Genomic DNA, 22,638 nt, shown 5'->3' with positions numbered 1-22,638 from the left:
GTTATAAAAATTGAAAAAGAACACAATGCATCGCACACTTTTTCAGACAAAATGTGAAAAGTACACCCTTTCTTGTACACAATTATTAAAGGCAATTGCTAAGTATCAACATTCCGGGGACCTAAGAGGGCGTGCCGCACTTGTTCAATGGTGTTTAAGTCACTCTACCATGTGTTTATTATGGAATAAACATAGCCATGCATGATCAAACGTGATTTTTTTTTAAATAACAATGCTTCTGCTGTGCGGTGACATGGATGTTATTTTTTTCAGCTATTAGGCAGATGGCAGATTGAGGGTGCCCCTTTAAGGCAATAAGAACTTTTAACATTATTGGTAAAATGTATTAAATTTATAGTACCGGTAGTTATAAATTGAGGATTCGAATTTAACAATTCAGAGTTTAAACAAATATTTTCATAATTTATTCAGGAAACTGTACATGTGTACGCATGTGTGCAACTTCTCAAAAGTGAAAGTTTTGGTTGACCCTCTTGACTAGTAGTACGCCCTCTCTAGTTCAGTTTTAAATGAGTTAAGGCCGGTTTATAGTCGGTCGCGCGATGGTCGTGCGATGGAAATCTTGCGCGCAATCCTAAGACTGAGGCCTAAAAACCGTGTCTTTTTATGATCGCGCGTCAAGATTTTCGACGCCCGACCATCGCGCGACCGACTATAACTCGGCCTTTAGAGGAATTCTGAGGCGGAACGGTGACGGATGATCATCGTCAATTTTATCTGTAAACTTCAGGCAAAATGTCTCCTTCAAGCCAATCAACATGCTTGGTTTCAATGTGGCTGCTAGACAGAGGCTGACCGGAGATATCGAGGTATGTTTTATAGTGATATACTGAGAAACACGCATTTCCTGGTTGTTTTATGTTTGCATGTTTTGATTTGTACAAGTGACCGGGGGGGGGGGGGCGTGCCCACGTGTGGTGCCCGTACGGCGAAAATTACAGAGCGCCCTCAATCGCAAGAAATTAACTAGTCTCGGCTGAAACTTGGCAACAGAATCAACACACTTCTGAAGTTTTTCCCTAATAAAGACAGTATAAAAACAACAACAAGGTACATATTTTAGAAGTATGAATATGATTATGTGTGTGCTATTACTGTGTAATACAATATTGTTAACTTGTTTGCATGCAAATTGGACGGACAAGCAGTAATTTTGAGCCAGAATGAGAATGAATGACGTGTAGCTGTAGTGTAGGCCTAATTTTAAAAATAAAATTAGTTAGTTAGAACTTAGTTAGTTGAGATAACTTAACCCTCCTGCCGACGGCGGAGCCGGAGGGTTACGAGTCGCTTCAATCGAAAAACGGCGAAATATTTTAGTCAACAGATTTGCTCATTTTTTACCACTTTAAAAAATAATGACACAAATTCTATGAACACGAACGTAATCCTCAATGTCTAATGAATAAGATTCAAAAACACAATTGAGAAAATATTTTGAAAAAAAAAGGACAAAAACTTACCAGATTCCGGGAGCGAAACATTTTTGAACCTGTCGCTGGTTACCATGCGCAGCCCCAAGCGCTGAACCCAACCGCAGGTACCAGCCGACCGAGCCGCAGCCGAGTTTGACTAAACCATTCTGTAAAAGGGGTGTTACAAGGGGTGCTGCAGTGCGGCAGTGCTTTAAGTGAGTGAACAGCGGGCATAGTAAACGGACAGCGCACACGCACTGCTGCGCTGCCTTATAACACCCCTTTTACAGAATGGTTTAGTCTAACAGCAATGAACATCGGGAAGTCACAAAATGGCGAAGCGACAGGTTCAAAATAGAACCTGGGACTGTTTCGCTCCGGGATCTGGTAAGTTTTTGTACTTTAGTTCAAAATACTTTCTCAATAGTGTGTTGAATGTTATTCATTAGATATTGAGGATTAAGGTCGTGTTCTTAGAATTTAAGTCATGATTTTCGAAAGGGGAAAAAATTGAGCAAATCTGTTGACTAGCTGTTGAAATTGTACGTGTTTGACCATTTCGCCGTTTTTCGATTGAAGCGACTCGTAACCCTCCGGCTACGCCGTCGGCAGGAGGGTTACGTTATTGTAACTAGAACTTAGTTAGTGCAACCGGCATGGAGGTAGAATGGTGCAACTGCAATGCAAACCTGCCACTGCCGTCATGGGGTCGCACGAAATACCCACAACTCATGACCCCTCACGACAACTCATAACAACAATTTTTAAATGCACTTTGATTAACAGAACATTTGAAAATTAGTCAACCGTTATTAAATACATGCACAAGAGTCATATATGCACCCAAATCATTTTCAAACTGTTGACAAAACTGTATTTTTAATTGTAAAAAAAATGTTTTTTACCCAAATTTAGTAACGAACCGTAGTTTCCGCCATGTTGTCTTTCGACGCACGTGGGCGATTCTATTATACTGCAGGGGTGATACAACAATATGCAAGATAATTATTTACCAATGTGCCTCTCATGGAGTTTAACAAAATATTATATTTGAATGATCTCCCCTTTTAACTTCGAAATCCAGAGTGGCGGCATAGATACTAACAAGAAAGTAATAAACAGCAGTTAAAACCAAAAAGAAAAAATACAACTCAGCCCTCTTACCCCCTGTGTAATATTTCCGTTCGTTACTAAATTCGGGGTAAAAAAACATATTTAAACGGTTGTATTATGTTCAAATGTTCTGTTAAAGTGCATTCAAAAATTGTTGTCATGAGTTGTCGTGAGGGGTCGTGAGTTTTCGGTATTTAGTGCGACCGCCGTTATGACATAAGCCGCCCCCAAAAAAGTTGTTCATGTAGTTAGAAATTAAGTGGAGTGGAAGAAAGAGTCACTTGTCATATTCCAAATCAGGAAAAACATTTTTACAAAAAGCAAATTTGTTGACTTTTGATTTTGAATTTGTTTGAGTAAATTCCTACAATAAACATGTAAAACTTTGTTATAAAATAGGCCTACATGTGTGTAGTAACAAAAAATGTTTCCACATTAATAAAAAAAAGTGGTGGTAGGACACGGAAATTTTTCTGCAGGTCCGGCACTGTACACATGCAGGTACATAGGGCCTGCATACAAAATTATGAACTCTAGCCCGGCTACTGCACCTGTGCACTGTCTGTGTCGTTCATAACAATCAGCGAAGTATTTTTTACACTGTGATGCGACGACCAGTGCGCCACTTTTGCTAAAGACTTAAATCTTGATGACAGTCCCCCTTTAAATTCAATCCCCCTTGACCATCTGTCCCTGACCCCTGACCTCTTGAAAATCAATTTTAATATTAACAACCATTCTACACACAGAGAAAGCAAGCTTCGAAACGATGGAGAAAGTACAAGAGCGCCCTCTACACGACCTCTTAGAAGGAATATTCCAAGAACAGAAACATGACATTGACCTCATGACCCGAGGTCATTTGAATCATAATCGTTTATGGAAGCCGCCAGACAAGGCAACGCATATTCCGTGGGAGAGCTCTGGTAAGGAAATCCCATTAATGCATCAACCTTCTAAATTACCGTCCCCTCGTCTCTCAACGGAACACCATGATGAAATGACTGATGCTATGTATAACTTTGGTATTGGGACATCAGGAAGTATTCATGTACCACAACAAAATGTACCCAAATCCCTTGGGAATGTACAAAAAAGAAGAAAAAGTCCACCTCAGACCAAGCCGTTAAGTCGAGAGCGAAAATCCCCTACCGATCAGCGACCAAACACAGTCGCGTCTTATATCAGTGATAATGTCTTCGTCGAAGAAATGAGATTGCCTGAACTTATGCTTCCCATTACATCGAGTCAGGGTACCAGACCAAAGTATCCACACAGGACTGGATCTCCTAAATCGTTAGCCCCATTAGAAATGAAAAAAGATGACGGCTCCAATCTACAAAGACATCAGTTTATTGAGAGTCATCTCGGAGGTGTAACTAAGAAAGAACAATTCCAGCGCTTTGTAGACTTTCAGACTAACGTCATGAAGAGACCAGACATGCTTGAACAGAATGTCTTAGCTGGACGGAAGCAAGTCCAACATCTTGAGAAAAAGTTGGAAACGGTAAGTGTTTTATTTATAAAACTCATTCACTTTGTTGCCCACCGGCGGGTTCGAAGTTGGTTTTTCCAAGTAATTGGGTCTAACATGAGGGTGGCCAGGTTGTCTACAAAGTGATTTTACACCGGTTTCCCTTTTGCAGCCACTAATAATGTACCACATTTAGTGCTTAATGAGTTCTCAGATCATCTTCTACTGAATTTCAGTAAAATTTAAAGGCAAGTAAGCCATTTGCTAGAAACAATGATGCCTCATTTAAAAATCAAATAGTGAAATAGCAGTGAACGGCAATGAAATTGAAGAAAACAAAAACATCCCATTTTCTTTGAAAAAATAAATGAGTAAATAACAAAGATTTAAAATTTTGCAGAAAGTGCCTGGCTTGTGCATAGAGCGATGGTTGTGATTTATGGTTTAAACTGACTTACAGTGGATTTTGTTTTGGGATGTAGTATAGGGACACAGGAGTTAAGGCAGGGGCTTGACATTTTTGGGGGAAATCCCCAAGACCTTGGGCTTAAAAAATCATGATCACAATATAAGAAATTATTTGCCTTAAGTTACTTTATTTGTTTTCTACTCCAGGATTTAATGTCTCTCGATGAGGTACATCGATTGAGTGGTCCAAACTTCCATCGTCTTCAGATTTATAGCAACATTTGGGAGGAGTTAATGACAGTGACCCCAACCTTTGGTGACCTACTTGCCGGTATTAAGGTACGTGGACATTATTCAAAGTTTCATCGTCAAACCAAGTCTAGAAAACAGCTGAGTCTTAATTCTTTTTAGTAATTTATTTTCTTCCCCACACAAACTTACAAAATTCCAGACACTGGCATTTGAAATCTACAGCGAGGTAAATTCATAAAGCTGTTTGCAGCAGAAAAAACTACTCGATAAAATTCTTTACTGAGCAAAAATTAAGTTGGGCACCGGTCACAACAACTTAACTTTGGCTGGTAACCTGTTTCTGTTAAGCAATACTTTTCTGCCCTTATCAGGTTATTGTGCTTACAGGCTGGATGAAATTGAACCCTGATATAGGCGAATAGTGCCCTCTATTGATCAAACTTTCCTTCATTTACTGTTTAATTCAACATATTGAGGGACACACACCAGGGACAAACACCTAGGCTATTGATGATTGAGACTTGATTCTAAGTTGTACATTTTTCCCCTGAAAATCATATGTAGGCCTATGTTTTTGGTGTTTGTTCCAGGAATAGTTTTATTTCTTATTGATGGCTGACTATTTTGAAGAAAACAAATCGCAAATAGATAACCCAAAGAGCTTAAATAATCATAAGATAATTAGGAATATCTATAGAACCCAAGGGGAAAACCAAGTTAATTCTAGTTATTTTATCCATTTATTTATTATATTTTTGGGTGATTCTTGTTAGGAATTATGAGCTTATTATTTAGGCCTAATCCATACATGTGTGGCTAATGTATACATTCATAATTGAAGCAACAACAAAGTTTACAAGGTCAGTTTTCTGATGGGTTTATCCAAGTGGATAACAGCCATGAATAATTTGTGATGAGTACATGTAGGTCAGACTGAATACTGTTTGTATTAACTGGGTTCCGTTGTATCCAATTATAACACATTGAACAGTGTGAAATTGACTGTAACAAAGAATCTGTGTTGGAGAACGTCCAACGCAGAAATGACCTCTTTTCCGCAGGGAATGAAATTACTGCCTATTTGCCTCGGCATTAGTTAGGCCTTCAATACGATCTCATTTATTGCAGGAACTTCTATTGACATGAAGTGCCAGGGCTCGCCCCTTAACACTAGCCCGGCGTACATTGTCTAGTCAAATCTGCTACGGGCTAGTAAACGCCCTTCTCATCTTGCCCTGTGGGCTATTAAAAACTGTGCAATCTACTCTCTTTTTTTTAAAACACACTTTTAAGCCAATTTCCTTTGTTCAGCCCTAAATCATTTTAATATAATACATATGTCAACCTACAACTGATTTATAAACAAATACAAATTTGAATTTGGTTGAAATTTGTTTTGTTTTTATGTGGAGAGGTTCATTTTTTGAATATTCAGATTATTGACCAGTTCAAAATTCCTCGGGAGAAACAAGATATTTTATTACTATAGCTTTGTGAAACAAAGTTCAAATTGGTCGTGACTTGTTGTCTAAGCATACAATTTGAGACATCACATAGGGACACTGACTGCTCCAGAGCCTAAGTCTCTGGCTGTCTCACTGCTGCCGGCATAATTATTATGTATAGAAAACATCTTGGTTGTGATTTGATGCTACTGGTACAGTGTTAAAAGCTTTCACTGCATCACCACTGGCTGTTACATGCATGTAGGGTCTTGCTTGGTGATATCGTCAGTTAGAGGAGGTTTCTCTTCTCACAGCGAGTGTTCTTGTTTCTTGAGGAAGTTGACTTGTTCATATAGAAAACCTTAGGTTGTGATGTGATGCTACTGGTACAGTGTTAAAAGCTTTCACTGCATCACCACTGGCTGTTACATGCATGTAGGGTCTTGCTTGGTGATATCGTCAGTTCTAAGAGGAGGTTTCTCTTCTCACAGCGAGTGTTCTTGTTTCTTGAGGAAGTTGACTTGTTCATATAGAAAACCTTAGGTTGTGATGTGATGCTACTGGTACAGTGTTAAAAGCTTTCGCTGCATCACCACTGGCTGTAGGATCTTGCTTGGTGATTGTCACTGCAGTTTTAACAGGAGAGCTCTCACAGCGAGTGTTTTTGTTTCTTAAGAAAACTGACTTGTTCATTATTGTATCAGAAGACCTTTTGGTTGTAATTTGATGCTGCTGGTACAGTGAATACTTGATTCACTGCATCTTTACTGGCTGTACTGTTCTAGGTCTTCCTTGGTGATCGTTATCGTTGGTTAAAAGAGAAGATTTCTCACAGCGATTGTTTTCATTTCTTGAGGAATTGACTTGTTCGTATTATGGTATCAAGACAAAGAACAGTGCAATGCATCGATTGTGGCTCCTACACGCTTCAGATACAGGTAGACTTTTAAAATATTTGTTTATTTCTAGCAATTTTGTGACTAGTAATTTGATGGTTAAAAAAGGAAAAATATTTTGTCACAACTTCATGACAATTTCATTTCCTACTTCGTCATGGTACTTGGTTGGTTTCCTTCTGAAAACAAAAACCGCTTTAGTGCTCTTGGCTAGGAGGTCCTGAGATATGATTTACGTTTTCTGTTTTAGATGTTTTTGTTTGGACACTTTTGGGTAAAATAAATATATTAAAAAACCCAGAACTGATGATGAATCTCACTCTTAAACTGAATGCAATACAAACTTTTGGCAAGAAGAAAGTAGACGGCAGCTTTTGATAGTATTAGTAGACATTTTGAGAAACATACTTTGAAGTAATGTGGTTGTGTAAATTGATATTAGTTTTGATGGCAAAATTTTTAATCTGAGGTCCTTTTGTGATCTTGTGAAATGAATTTTTCACATGTCCGTTTGATTGTATGTAGGATTAAAACAATCAAATTGTTCCAAAAATCCAAAGTGTAAATGATTTTCCCCTTTTTCAGGAGCATGATACTCCAGTTGCTTTTGCTGCCCCCCCCCCCCAAAAAAAAAAATTCACCTTTGCTAAAAAATCAAAGTAGTGTTCATTGTGCACAAAATGTTCAGAGCAAACTGCTGTTTTTCTTCCAATGAAGATTGAAGATTGCAAACGTTTGTAAATTGTAAAATGAAAAACATATAATTTAATATGGGACATCCTTGGTGTAGCGAGGATATCGGTCAATATTAATAACTATTTTTGTCAATTGAGTTGAAGGGAAAGACTAATGTAATATTGAGGTTTTTCCGCTTTATTATTTATTTGTTTACGTGTAATAATCAACCCATATCTGAGTGAGTGAGAGAGTGGCGTTAAAACAATTACAGCTGTACTGATGTGAATTGCAGGGGTATTTTTATGCTGTAACTTTTATCAATGCCTGAAACCACCTTAAAAGTGTTTCAAATTTTGAATGTCTCAGAAGGCTTGTAGTAAAAACAAGTTGAGTTGTTTTTAATAGATGTTCAATTTGCATGGGGAATAAAGAATATTATTTGGCTCAACCTTACACTGATGTGTGTAAGCATTGTATACTCAGTACTTTCCCGTCCGTACTTCTTCACTCCTTTTTGAGACACAATAAACAAGTTTGCGATTCTATTAGGTGGGGCATATGGAACTTACCTCAGTTGGACCAGATTATTTAATATGGAATATACTTTTAATGTACTTGGAGTAGTGAGGATATCTGTCAATTCATAATTATTCAATTGATTGAAGGGAAATACTAATGTAATAAGATGTTTTTCCGCTTTATTATTTATTGGTTTACCACAAGAGAAAGTGCCCTGAGCCCTGTTCGCATTGGACTTAATTTGGGTAAACTAACCGAGCCAATGGGTAACTTACCCATTTTAAGTCCAATGCGAACAGCCCAGGAAGTTTTCCTCCCAATGAACTTACCCGACCCGAATGGGTAGTTAAACCGAGCCAAAGGTGCCCAGGAAGATTGACCAGGTCAGTTTAACCGAGCCAGAAAGTCCAATGCGGACGCGGCGACTCGGTTAAATCTCCCGTCCGTCCATGGCCCGAAGAAGCTGACATGTTTTGTCATGGAAGATTAATATTTTAGTGATTATCGAACTATTCAATGTCACGCAGGGGGCCAGCTCGGTTAGTTTACCCACGGTCTCGTGTCAAATAAATTCAAGTGCGGACGCTGGTAAGTTTCCCCTTTTGGAATGTTAACCACTGTCTCGGTAAAACGTTAGTCCAATGCGAACACGGCTTTGGTGCCCTTGCCCTTTCAAAAACGAAGCTTGCAGGCCTGAGCGTGTGTTTAAAGCCATTATACACTTTCGGTACAGAACCGAAATTAAAAGTTCACAGATTTACAAATAACTTACAGGGCTTACAGCTAAGGTTTTTAAAAAAAATGCTTTACTTTTTGAGAAAACATTAAAACAATATCAATTCTCGATATCGAGACTATGTGATATGCGAAGTGTGGGCCTTGGACATTGCTGATTACTGAACGTGTCCAATGGCTTTAAATGAAAAGTATGACACTTTAAGATAAGAAATGTTTGTCTATCGGTGGCTTAATGCAGTCTGGCATGCTTGAATTTGACATTGAATGAATGCTTTATGAGCTATTTCAGTAATTGGAATGACAGTTTAATGCTTTGATGGTTAACAAAACATGAAGTTTTAATGGATCCATGATTGATTACGCTCAAAGTCTTTTCTTTACGCTTTTACTGCTTCATATAATGTTAAATACCCAGCATTTACACATCTGTCAGTTAGCTAGACTCCGGCTCAGGGAAACTACCATGTCACACGCGTGATGCTTTATTTTTGAAAGGGCAAGGGCACCAAGGCATTTTCTCCTTGGTAAAGGGCACCTTTTGAGGAAATTGTAAATTTCTACTGCATTTCAAGGGCACCGAGGCAATGACCAGGGGAATGTCATTGCCTCTAGCTAGGAAGCATCGGACAAGCATCATCAGACTAAGTGTCAACATCGTCACATGACCACGGTGTTTTAGTTTCATCTTCAATATTTTATGTCTCATGGGAAATAACTAAAAGTACACACTGACAAGAAGAGGTTATAACCTGTGGATTCAAGACTCACAAGCTCCAATTAAGTCCGCAAGTATGTAGCTGTGTATACCCTAGGGGACAAAACATCCTAAGGCCGTTCCTGTTTGAGTGAAGTAAAAACTATTGATTAGGGTAGAATCTACATGGAGTCTACTGTTTACAAGCCTTCGATATTCTCCCTGCTTCAGTCTGTTTTTTCGATTTTTTCTTTTCCTTTGAAATATCTGAAAATCTGTTATTAATAAAGCCAAAACAAACATATTAGAGCCTGCACCACGGGTACATGTAGGTCAGCCATTGCACTTAATAAAATTTTCCTACTTTTTTCCCCAAAATTTCATGCCTACTGTTTACCATTTACAGTAACTCATAACATTTGGTAAATCTTCAAGACCCAAGATTCAAAGGACGTTATTGTCGTGGTTAAGTTGTCGTGATTGCCTCCTTTTTGTGCCCTTGAAATGCTCTATTAGTTAAATGTACAATTTTCTCATCGGGTGTCTTGATGCCTTGGTGCCCTTGCCCTTTCAAAAACGAAGCATACAGGTCACTTGTACTTTTATTTTTATTATATTGGTGTTTAGTTTGTGTAAAATAATAAGCAAATAATTGCATCAAGATTGATATTCATTTCATGTCCCAAGGTTCAATCTCAAGCGTGAATCAATCCACTTTATTAACAACAATTTGCAGGTGCCTTTATGAATAAAATGTCAAATTATGCTCAGACGTCATGTTAATTTAATAGTAGGAACAGCAGTTTAAATAAAAAATAATAGCTTTATTTTCCAAACATGCTTGAGGCAATCTTATGTCGTTGACGTTAATTGTCAATAATTGCACTGTTAACTGCATGTCAGTGCTGGTAATGTTTATAATTCAAACAACTTCAAACATTTTCATGTTTATTTTATACAGTAAGATAAAAAAAATTGTGTGTTTTTATGCAGCAGTCTGTTTATGTGGATGCACACATTCCCTTAGGTGCTTGTATTCATAATTTAAACAACTTCAAACGTTCTGATGTTTGTTTATTTTTGGCAGAAAGATAAAACAATTTTTTTTTTAAGCAGTGTGTTTACATGCATCTCATCAGCAAAAGCCATTAAAATTAATTTGAGTTTACTTTCAAATCAACTGCATGCATTCCCTCAGGATATTGAGTGTCTAAACATGGTCGATGTTCAGCAAGACAGTTCTCTGAAAAACAAAATCTACTTGGCAAGATGACACTAGTGTTACCTGGATGATAACTTATTGCCTTTTTGTTTGTTGATCCGTCTATTTAGAATGAATATGAAGTGTACATGGGCTCATTACTGGACACCCAACCTCAAAAACACAGCCAGGTCTTGGTTCAACAAGTTGAAAGCTTGGCAAGTGGTACACCTATAGCACCAGGGGAGGTGAGCCATGCACAAGAGGAAGTCAAACTGCTTGAAAAGAAGGCTAAGGACTTGCTGCAGGAAAATGACAGGTGAGAAGTTCAAAGTTGAAAATAATTTCTGAAAAAGGAATCCTGCCATTAATTTCAACAAATCCAAGAACAATCCTATCTCAAATTAGGACGAGTAACTCATCCTTACTTGGGATGGGTTCAATGCGTCCTAACATCTATGGATACAAAACTTAACTCGTCCTATGTAAGTCATAAAATTAATCCGAAGAATTAGGAACAGTTTGGTGAAATGGAGGGCAGCGTACAAAAGAGATTCAGTTAGTTTTAGGTTTAATAGGATAAAGGCCTGAGATTTCACAGTAGCCATGATGGCAATGGCTTCTGTTGCCCCTGCTCTTGGCACTTGGCCTTGGTGCCTCTTTTAAAAGTTTCCCACAGACTTTAAGATTTTCCAAAGAAAGTACTTTTTTCTAAATGAAAATGGCCTTGCCCTCTCATTGCCTTGGTGCCCTTAAATTGCTATATTAGACATTCAAATTTCCTAGGGTGCCCGTTACATGTACCAAAGAGAAAATGCCTTGGTGCCCTTTCCCTTTCAGAAATTAACCATACAGGCCTGGACAATCACCTTCTATTATACGAAGCTTTCAGCCAAAGATAATGAGGTTATGAAAAAAAGACTCTGCAAACTCAATCATCAAAGGAAAAAAAACCTAAGATTATTAGAGAAACCTCTCCTTAATATGTTACAGGAAATGAGAGTGTGTTTAAGTGTGATGAGATGTTGACTGAAGGCAACCACCCCCCCCCCCCCCCATTAAAAAAACAAAACATGTGTAGTGTCCTGCCTTTTTTAAAAAGGAAAAAGGGGATTTTTTTTTTTTTTCAAAAAGGCCGCCCTACACATTTTTAAAAACAACCATCTGGGCTTCTAAAAGAATTTCCAAAAAGTTTTTCATTTTAAAATAAATAAAAGAAAAACAGAAGCGGCCTCTAAAAAAGATGCGGGAGGGGATGCTTAGCATGTTTTTTTATTTGCCCTAAGTAGTCCACAAGAATAAATTAAAGTATAATTTTTCATAAAAAAAATAAACAAAAATGCTTCTAAAAAAAAGCGTGCGGGGACGCTAACCATTTTTTATTTGGCCTAAACAGTCCGCAATTGTCCAGATCAAAGTCCCCCCTCTCTCCCTGGCTGTGTTTTCTTTCAGGTCTTTCTACTCATTTAATGAATATCTAAGATCAATCAATGCATTGAGTGAAGTCATCATTGTCTCACTAAGTGTAAGATCAAATTGACTCAAGGCTGTGACTGTCCACTAATGGTTAGTTAAAGGCACGCTATACTTTAAGTAGTTGTCAAAGACTAGTAGATCCTCACTTGATCCCTATTCCATCTGCTTTAAATAACAAACCTGTGAAAATTTGGACTCAATTGATGGTCATCGAAATAAAATAAAGAAAACACCCTTGTTGCACAAATATTAATTGTGCTTTCAGATGCTCAATAAAAGGCTTCAGGCCTGAAGTCTAAAATATTTTAGTGAGAAACTACCTCTTAAATTTTGGCTCAATTATGAAAGAAATAACACCCTAGTTGCATTACTTTGTGCCTTCCAGATTAAAGGCTTCAGCTGAAGTCTTATTATTTGAGTGAGCCATTTCTCACAATGTTTATTACTAAAAGCTCTCTGTTGCTCGTTACTAAGTAAGATTTTATGCTAACAAATATTTTGAGTAATTACCAATAGTGTCCAGTGTCTTTAAGAATTGTGCATGGATTGAATGATAGTTCTTAATATGATCAATAGTTCAGGAAATGTCAGAAAGATTGAATTCCTGCCAAATTGTGTTCTTTGATTTAGATTGAATATTTATGTTTTGGGGTTTTGATATATTCTCAATGCTCTTGTTAGAGCCAAACGAGAAGAGAGAAGACAATGAAGAAATTTCAGTTTTAGATGTGAGAGGAAAACCCTAGAGATATATTCCAGGAAAAACCCACGCAGCCAAGTAGTGACTGAAAACCCAATCTACCGCCCCTGGCATGATTCAAACCAGGGTTCTAGAGAAGGCGAGGCAAGACATCACTACACCAACCTGACCAGCCTGTGTTCGGCAACTTAATGGTTTCTCACAAGCATACTGACCTGACTGAACCAGGGTTCTAGAGGAGGCGAGGCAAGACATCACTACACCAACCTGACCAGCCTGTGTTCGGCAACTTAATGGTTTCTCACAAGCATACTGACCTGACTGAAACATTTATTTTCTTGAATTCTAACAGATTAAGAAAGAAGGTTCGAGATGAGCAGGAGACTCTAGACAATCTGCCTCCTCCAGAGCCAGAATCCAAGACGCAGAAATCCTTGAGAGCCGCTCGACATCATCATCGAGACGATAAACCTAAAGGTATCGAGGACCAGATACTTGAGCTTCATGTTGGTATCTTAGCTCAGATGGATGAACTACAGAATCTAAGATCTGAACTGAATGAGAATTACGTCCCTGCGTCTGTTTGTCAACATCTTGATCAATGTGTACGAGATACAGAGGCGGATGTCTTGAAGGTGTTGAGTACCAATGAATATCTAGAGAAGACAATTCAGGTAAGATGGTTTGAAGTTCGGAGTTTCTTTATCATTTTGGCTTTCTTTTGCATTTTGAAACTGTTTGATTGTTTCAATCCTATTATGTAGATTTATTAATAAAACTAACATGTGAAAATTTCATTTCAAATCCAGAGCAAATAAGATCACGCTGTACAAATAATCCTGAATTTTACCTTGGGGTCCCTCTTTAAATATATGTATAAATAATGAATCAAACCACCTTTTCTGTGCGTGTAAAGCGAAGAAAATAAATCATTTTGTTTAGAAATGTTTATCTTCTACAGGAAACGCAATCCTTTGTTTTGGTTAAAATTCGCTAAAATTGAACTACTTTAAGTTTTAAAAGGAGGGTGTGTTTACATAATACAAACTCTCTTGCAGGACAGTAATTTGATACGAGTGAGCTGTGGCTCATTGTCATCATTTGCATATATTTTTCTTGCTGATTAAATATTGCAACACCCCTGAACCAAGGAGGAGGTCTTTTTTCTTTTGGCTTCGCTTCTGGGAAATCAATGCAGCGAGGATCACCTCGGGTGTTGTAGCACTCGAAGCAATCAATATTTGTTTTCTAGATTGGCAGAGTTGATTCAGTCAGACACTCATCGTCTGATCTTAAAGTGACCTTTATGCAAAGTTCATGGCCTGACGTTTGGCCCTTAGCAGAGTCTTTCTCGGAGGCTAAAAACAAATTATAAATATATAAAAAAAAACAGTGAAGCGCTAGGCCAACTAACTTACTTTGCTTGTGTGTTGAGGATGACCCATCCATTAATTTTCCTTCCAGTACCCCTTTTTACTTAATTATTTGCTGCAGAGTATCTGTGTTGCCCTTTGCAGAGACCCATCCCTCCAATTTCGATTTTATGAAGTCCACTAATAAAATAGATCATTTTAAATGAAAAAACCTTTTACTTGTGACCTTGTCAAACCTAGCGATAATTTAGAGGTTGTCTAATCTAGGTGGGCTTTGGTGATTGAGAGTTCTTGTTGAAATACCTCTACAGTAATTGGTCCAAAATGTAATTACCTGGTGATGAATTAGGGCAAAATTTACTTATGATTACAAATCATGAGTGAAGGAAGGGTCAAGGCTTAAAGTTGTCATTAACTGCACTTAAAGTGCTTCAGTTAACGCAATTAGAGATAACAAGACCAATATTTTACAAGCAGATAATTGGACCTTTTAGAAGCAATCTATTCATAGAAACCATTTAGTTTGTAAATTTGTGATAACTGAAAACATTGACATATTTCGGGCTTAGAAATACCTTTGGTCCTGGGTGCTCCTTCAAAATATTTTCTAAGACTTAAAGATTTTATTAATATTTATGTCCCCTAAATCAAAGGTTGTTTTGTTTTTGTTGTTGATAATGTAAATAGTGTTCACTTTTTTTAGTTCTATGACTGGGATCAAAGTAAGACAATACACATTACATGTTATTGATGTACAACCACATGAAAAAAACACGTGAAAATCAGTCGATATTACTAAACCATTGACCTAGATATGTTTATGACTGATAGAAACAAACAGTCAGTCAATTATGTCAGCTCGTCAGCAATATGTGTTCAGACAGCCTCTTATATGGGTCAAATTCCAGATGCATAACAGCTAGAAGCAGAACACATTGCTTTTAAAGTGCATAAAATAACAAATCTGATCAAAGTTGCAAGTCTTGCAAGAAAAAACACCATTGTTGCACATAAGTGTGTCTTTTTAGATGCCTAAATAGACTTCAATTCAAGCCTGAAGCCTTCTGTTAATATTTCAGCGAGAAGTTACCCTTTTCTCAAAAACTATGTTACTTCAGAGGGAGCCGTTTCTCTCATTATGTTTTAAACCATTAAAAGCTCTCCCTTGCTTGCTACTAAATAAATTTTCACACTAAAAAAATATTTTTTAGTGTGTAGTGCCTTTGAGGTTTTTTTGTAAACAGAAAAAAAAGTTCTTGATGAAAGTGCCAACTAGAGCAGAATTTAATAAAGATTCTGACTAAAGTCTGAGGACAATCCATTGATTTCCCATGTGATCAAACTCTGTTCACGCTGGAACTTGAGATGCATTGGTTGAGATCAATAAACCTTGTAATAGTTTAAACACTGCAAAAGACAATCCACATTTTGGTTTGCGGTGACATCAGTGTGAAAAACTCTTGGTGTGTCAACTCAACGTTTCGGTATGTTTGCTCTGATTGTCTTCAGGCTTAGAATTTTATGTTTGAAAGGGCAAGGCAATTTTTTCTTTTTGAAAAGGGCGTTTCCATTGGAAATCTTTGAGTCGATGGGAAACTGTAGAAGGGGCACCAAAAGAAGGCCAAGACATGGGGCATCGAAGGCCGTAGTCTGCTTATAATTCAAGGACTGCGTATACTTAAGAAGACAAAATAATAATACAATCCACTTTCACATCCAGGGTTCTAATCTAGAATTGTGAAGGACTTAATTCAAAGCCAAGGGGCCTCTCAGACTTTTTATGTCTGCGCCTTGAAATACAAACTGCATTCAATTTCTTCAGAAACAAAGAAGTCACGCTCCATAATAAATTTCTCTAGCTCTGAGGATAGTGTTCCCTAAAGCTCCTAGGAATCTATAACTCCAGGGGTTTCGTACTAAATGGTGGAAATGCCATCATTTCAACAGAGCTCCTCAGGGCTCACCCCTTAACACTAGCCCGGCATACATTGTCTAGTAAAAACTTACTATGGGCTAGTAAACATCACCTCTCAGCTTGTCCTATGGGCTACTTAAAAACTGTGCAACCTACTTATTTAAAATGTTAGATTTCTTCCATTCAAATATTAATGATAGGCCTACATTTTTCAAATGTGTTAATTTATTTGTTAAGTGTTTGAGTGTAACTTTATTTGCCTATTAAAATACTTTGTTGTGATTGCTACTATAATACCTTTATAATAAGTAATGCATCAGAAAGATTTATGACAGTGCATATTTAAAATCAGGGCGAATAAAACTTCCTGGGGGCAAGTAAAACCCAGAGCCCAGTTGGCTACTAAACAAAAAGCTTAAGAGCAAGCCCTGCTCCTTAAAGGTGGATCCTTGGTTCTGACCTTTTTGTCAGCCATGACTTTCATCTTCGTCTAGTCAGGTTGTACTTGTAACCTACATACATTTTTTATCAATCAATAAAACAAGATGAGTCAGGCCGACCTGTTTTATTTCTGGCTAATCAAAATTTAATTAGATTTGCAGGGACACCAATATTGCATAAAGTTCTAAGAATAACGGATGGGTTGTCACCTCAACAGTTCGATCAATATTATGCTAGATGTTAAATTTTCATCAGGGGTGGAAAAAATTCATTTTGGTTTTTCCCCGGTGCAAATTTAATATTATTCCTTTGAAATCGTGTGGTTTTCCTTTGGCTGCATGGACTCAAACGGTCCGAAATTTCGTGGAGTAAAAAATTTAGTTTTACAAAATGACATACCATGTTAGCACACAATATGAAAGCAAGGTGTACCATTAGGAGAAAAAAACATTCTTGTCTGCAATGCTAGAACTTCCCTTCGGCTAAACTGTACTCTTGGGTTTTTTTCTCTTCAATTTCCATAGCAACTTGAAGCAGATTTGGAGAAATTGATGCATAAATCCAACGCTGATTCCAACGAATCAAGGTGAGTATGTAAAGATGAAGTCACTAATGAAAGGCAAAGCTTTCCGTAGCGTCTTATAAGACATGCAAAGATTACATCACTTGATGAGATTAAGAAAGTACACATCATCATAACCGCTTCTTTATTTCTCTGTTGTGTTAATAGAGGTTTAGGATGTTCTAGGCTTTAATTTGATGTAGTCATGGTAAAAGGAGGCAGTCACAATTCAATTTGAAACTCCTAATGGATAGATTTTTTTTTTCTCATTTTCTTTGGATGCAGGAAAATTTGGAAGAGCATTAATATGTTATCAGCAGGGACATCGCTTGGAGATGATTAACTTCAGCTGGCAAGAGCTGGGTCTTCCTTCTTAGAACCATTTTAAAGGAACATTACAGAATTGTTTTTTTGCTAACAAAACAGTTGCTGGCAGTGTAAGCAACTTATGTAAGCCACCATACACATAAACTGACAAACCTGTAGAAGTTTTGTTTGAGATTGATCGACCATCTGGGTCGTGAGAAAATAGAGACTACACACGTTGCATGTTATCGATTAAACAAATTAATAAAACGCTCATTGAGAGAAAACTCCAAACGGGTAATTAGTTTTATTTATTTCTCATAAAATAATGACATTTCAGACAACTATTTCATGGGATGTATTCTACTATCATCACCATTAGACGGTGTACGATTTATGTGAATCTTTGATTTTAGGACAAGTTGTTTTCCTTACCAGTTCTGTAATATTACTTTGTGGCTCATTCAGCAGAGAGGTGCTCGGTGATCAAAATAAACATCTTGCCAAGAAGGAGATCTTGAACTTAGAAATCCAAGAAGGCGGGAACCAATTTCACAAACTTGGAGCTTACTTTGGAGGTTCAAAATGCAGTTTTATTTTGAATGTGTTTTGCTTCATCACATTAGTGTAAAATATTGGTGTACCTGATTTGTACAAAATTGACCACAAATTTATTTATTCATTGATAAATGATGTTCATTCCGTTTTTTGTTTTTTTAGCTTAATAATTCAGCTCTTAAAAGTCTTGCTAAGCAGAAGTTTGTTTGAAAATAAGATGTTGTATGCCCCGCAAAGCAAATGTGACATAACAATTCTGTCTTTCATCATGATTTACTCAACCCAATTCAATTCACCTAAAATTGACCACACAAAGCTCGACCTTCAGATTGTGTTACTATGCTGGTTCTAAATATCAACCAACATTTTTTGTATCCATGAAAGTGGGTTTCTAAGCCATATTTTATTACAAAATTAACATTTTATTTTCATTTTTTTCTGATGAAATCAGGTGGTTTTCTTTACTTAATTTAAAGATGATTTCTGGCTTAGCATGGCCATGAAATTAATCACTTTAAAGGATAAAGATAATTTTAAGTGCCAGACACGGATAGTGAAATCATAGCTCCGTCCGACAGGCATCCTAATAATAGCTAGATCACACCCGAGGGATTCAAGCCAAACTAAACCAATCATTAACTAATGTTGACTTAAATTAGTCAGTCAGTGACTTATGGCCAGGGTAATCAAATGTCTTGTTACTCTTATCACTACATGTGCATATCTTAAAAGACAAAGTAACCTTGTGTTTTTGGAACCTTTGTTGTTTTAATCCTATATAAATTATTTCTTCCTGCGTGGATATATTCACTCCAAATTTTTTGGCGATATCTCAAAAACGCGAGCACCTTTAGAAATGAGTTTTCCAGATGTTGATTGTATTTTTATATTGGATTAAAATAATCCAATGGTCCCCAAAACCAAATGTACACTTTTAATATATTGCCCTTTGTGAAATCTAGCCCAGGAACGCTCCAGTATGGAGAGCAATCTGATATCATTTGCTTAGGAACCATGCCACAAAATCAGCAGACATTTATTGACTTTCTTCAAATGGGTAAAAAGCATAGACTTTGTTCAAATAATTAGTATTCATATGTGCATAGTTCCATGATTTTAGATGTCATTAAAGTTATTCAAGTTTGTAGTTGAGTGCATATCTCATTTGTAGTTTCATCTCTATAGCTTTACGATTTCACAAAGCAGTCAAACAAAACTCTTTAAAATTTCTTTAAGATCTGCATCTGAATAAATATTTCCAAATCTCTAATTAGAGCCAAACGAAACGAGAAGAGAAGATGATAAAGAAATTTCAGTTTTAGATGTGGGAGGAAAACCCCCCAGAGAATTCAACACAAAAATGTGGTCTCCTCACCTATATTTTCATTTGCCATCCCACGGTCCTCCCCAGCATGTGAATATAGCCTTCAGACTACATTATTTTGTAAGATGATTGGTTCTCGTACTAATCTGACACCTATGACCCGTTCCAATCTAATCCTCTAAGCCACAAGGAAGTTTATAATCAAGATGCGGCTGATGTTGTATCTTGTTATTTTTGTAACGACCACCTGGGTCTCATCTTTATTGCATTACAGACACCTCCATCACCTCCACTGCTCTACCCTCTAACGAGGAAATTCTACCGGTTTTCTCTAAAGCACAAATTTGAGCAGAAAGTATGTAGCTTATAATAATAATATTTTTATAGAAAAGGTTTGCGGTAACACATGTAATGACTATCTCTAATGAGTTGGGGTGGTTCTGAAAGGAATAGTTGGTTTAACTTGACGTTTCGATCTGATCTTAATATTTTTAGCCTTCGAGAAAGACTGCTAGGTATGAAACATCAGGCCATTAACTATTTTGTTTGCATCTTAACCATCGGCCCTTTTGGTTGGCAAGTTGTTGCAACAGCTAATTCTATTTTCTCAATAATAATAATAAACCGCATTTGTATAGCGCATATCACTGCGAAGTCTATATGCGCTGGATAGGGGGGGAGGGGACAAAGAATATCAGCACAAGAAAAATAAGTGATAACATGGATAAAGGCAATTTTTGAGTTAGATTTTTGTGTTATTTTTCCAACACACACAATTTCAAATAATTTGTAACCATTTGATACATTTCTTTGAAATTTAAAAAGAAATTGTAAATAAACTTAATAAACTAAAAGCTTCTTCAGTTAAAAGAAAAATAATCACCTAGTAATTTATTCGGTTCTGACATATAAAGGCAGTGGACACTTTTGGTAATTACTCTAAACAATTATTAGCACAAAACCTTTCTTGGTGACGATTAATGGGGAGAGGTTGATGGTATAAAACATTGTGAGAAACGGCTCTCTCTGAAGTGCCATAGTTTTCGAGAAAGAAGTAATTTTCCATGAATTTGATTTCAAGACCTCAGATTTAGAACTTGAGGTCTCGAAATCAACCATCTAAATGCACACAACTTAGTGTGACAAGGATGTTTTTTCTTTCATAATTATCTCCCAACTTCGATGACCGGTTGAGCTCAAATTTTCACAGGTTTGTTATTTGATGCATATGTTGAGATGCACCAACTGTGAAGGCTGGTCTTTGACAATTTCCAATAGTGTCCACTGCCTTTAATAATCAAATGACAAGGTAACTCAAATGAGGCAGATTTCAGGAGAGGCTTGTCATTTAATGTGATTCACTTCTTGCCTTAGAGTAACAATAGTATTAAATTCACCACAATCGGACTCTAGCTGGTGCGTCATCACAGAGTGAGCTCAGCAAATTACATGGCTCAAAAACAATGAGCCATTTGTGATTAAGATTTGAATAATATTGTCTTATACATGTGAATACAATAACCTGCTTAGTCACAAGTTAACGCTTTAATTTGAACTCCGGACTTTCAGTACAGTTGCTATGTCACATGATTTTGGGCAAGCTGTAGTGACGTATTAGAGACGGTGAACACCCATACACAGGTCTGAATGGATGTGTATGGGACAATGGTACCAGGGTTTGCTCATCTGAAGGTTGCTATGCAAAGGCTTGCCCTGAACCATTTGACATAGCAACTGTCTCTATAATGAGGAATTCAAACATAAGCTGTAACTTATGACTTAGCAATTCAAATCTTACTCCATATTGCCCCATATTGATCACAAATGTTATCTCTTGTTTTTTTTACAAAGGTACTTCCCTAAATGTAAAACATAGGGCTAAAACTTTATGATTGAATAACCCGATTGAAAATACGACATTTTTCCATTTAAATTAAGAGGTTTTCTTTTGAGTAGCCAAATGAAAGCTTTCTCCGTTTTAATACAATTAATTGTCGAGATTTGTAAATACTATATTAATGCCTAGTTTCAAGACAAGTTGCGTATCCAACCCATTAACGAATGGTCTTGTCTTTATTAAAACAAGCCATTTCAAGGTTTTATCCAATAATTTGAGTTTGAGTCATGGTGTTGTGTTATTTGAGTGCTAAAATACTACCAGTTTAATTAATCGACATCCTCATTTGGGTTTTTGTTTTGTATTACAAGATTGACATTTCAATCGTGTATATTTTTATCCATAATTTATTGCTCATATTTGTCCCTTTTCACAAAATTGTTCCTTAAGCAACATCAGGCGTGAATCGCAACAGAAACAATGTCCCTGGTCAGTGCCTTGGAGCCCCATTGAAAGTTGCCAGCAGAATTTTAATGTGCCCTCTATTAAGGGAAAACTGCCTAGCTTGTTTCTATGGTAGCCTGCCAGACTATTTTACTTGCTGCCAGGAAGCGTATGTACTACCAGATAGCAATGTGATTGTCATAAACCAGTATTATAATAGTCAAATGAAAGATAACTTTACACACTCAAAAATCAATTGTCACATTTTTTTAATTTGTTATTCATATCTGAAAAGGAGTATGAACATTTTAATTAACCGGGTTGCCCAGTTTTTATAATAGTAACCCACAAGGCCATTTGTATTCCTGTTGGACTGAGGACTGCACTAGTAAACTGATTATGCTTTCTATTGGCTTACGCATACCACCAAAATCAGAGTCCAACTGATCATGCTTTACATTGGCTTAGGCACACCACCCTATATCAGAGTCCAACAGTTGGTTTTGAGTTGGCGTAATAAATAGTGTTGGATTTTGATCAAAGTGGGAGGAAGGATTCTAGTAATTCACTCTGTAGGGTTTTAGGGAGCTATGATGAATGTACTCCACACTTGGCATGAAGTCTGGGTGCAAGACGCTGTTATTCACTCAACTATCAGGATCTTCTGCTCCACTCCGCGCACTTTAATATCAATAGGTAGCAGGCTGACTGTCAAAGCCATTAATCCAGACAAGTCTCCATCTTGGATTATTATCACACATCCCAATGCGATTCATAATGAGGCTACAATATTCCAAGACTGGTGCCTCTATAAGTCCTGTAAGGCTTATCATATAAATAAGCGCAGT

The 22,638-nt window shown here is 37.1% G+C and overlaps 1 protein-coding gene across 2 annotated transcripts; it reads left to right on the top strand.

Annotated features, from left to right (window-relative positions):
* Positions 1–567: 567 nt before the first annotated feature.
* On the top strand, positions 568–22,622 carry LOC139946808 (uncharacterized protein C6orf118-like). Of its 2 annotated transcripts, none has more exons than XM_071944517.1 (7): positions 568–830; positions 3,299–4,056; positions 4,639–4,770; positions 10,986–11,173; positions 13,383–13,704; positions 17,284–17,345; positions 17,607–22,622. In XM_071944517.1, the coding sequence occupies exons 2-7, from the start codon at positions 3,319–3,321 to the stop codon at positions 17,662–17,664; spliced, it is 1,500 nt and encodes a 499-aa protein (XP_071800618.1). In that variant the 5' UTR covers positions 568–830; positions 3,299–3,318; the 3' UTR covers positions 17,665–22,622. The 2 variants fall into 2 exon arrangements, with proteins under 2 accessions (XP_071800618.1, XP_071800617.1); XM_071944516.1 differs by lacking the exon at positions 568–830 and adding an exon at positions 983–1,071.
* Positions 22,623–22,638: the final 16 nt, after the last annotated feature.

Source organism: Asterias amurensis, chromosome 14 (genome assembly GCF_032118995.1).
Source record: "Asterias amurensis chromosome 14, ASM3211899v1".
Classification (NCBI taxonomy): domain Eukaryota; kingdom Metazoa; phylum Echinodermata; class Asteroidea; order Forcipulatida; family Asteriidae; genus Asterias; species Asterias amurensis.
This window is presented reverse-complemented; position numbering and strand designations above follow the sequence as displayed.

Coding starts and splice junctions, on each gene's coding strand:
- LOC139946808 (XM_071944517.1), top strand. CDS start 3,319: ATGGAGAAAGTACAAGAGCGCCCTCTACACGACCTCTTAGAAGGAATA. Junction 13,705..17,283: donor ATCTAGAGAAGACAATTCAG/GTAAGATGGTTT, acceptor CAATTTCCATAG/CAACTTGAAGCAGATTTGGA. Junction 17,346..17,606: donor GCTGATTCCAACGAATCAAG/GTGAGTATGTAA, acceptor CTTTGGATGCAG/GAAAATTTGGAAGAGCATTA.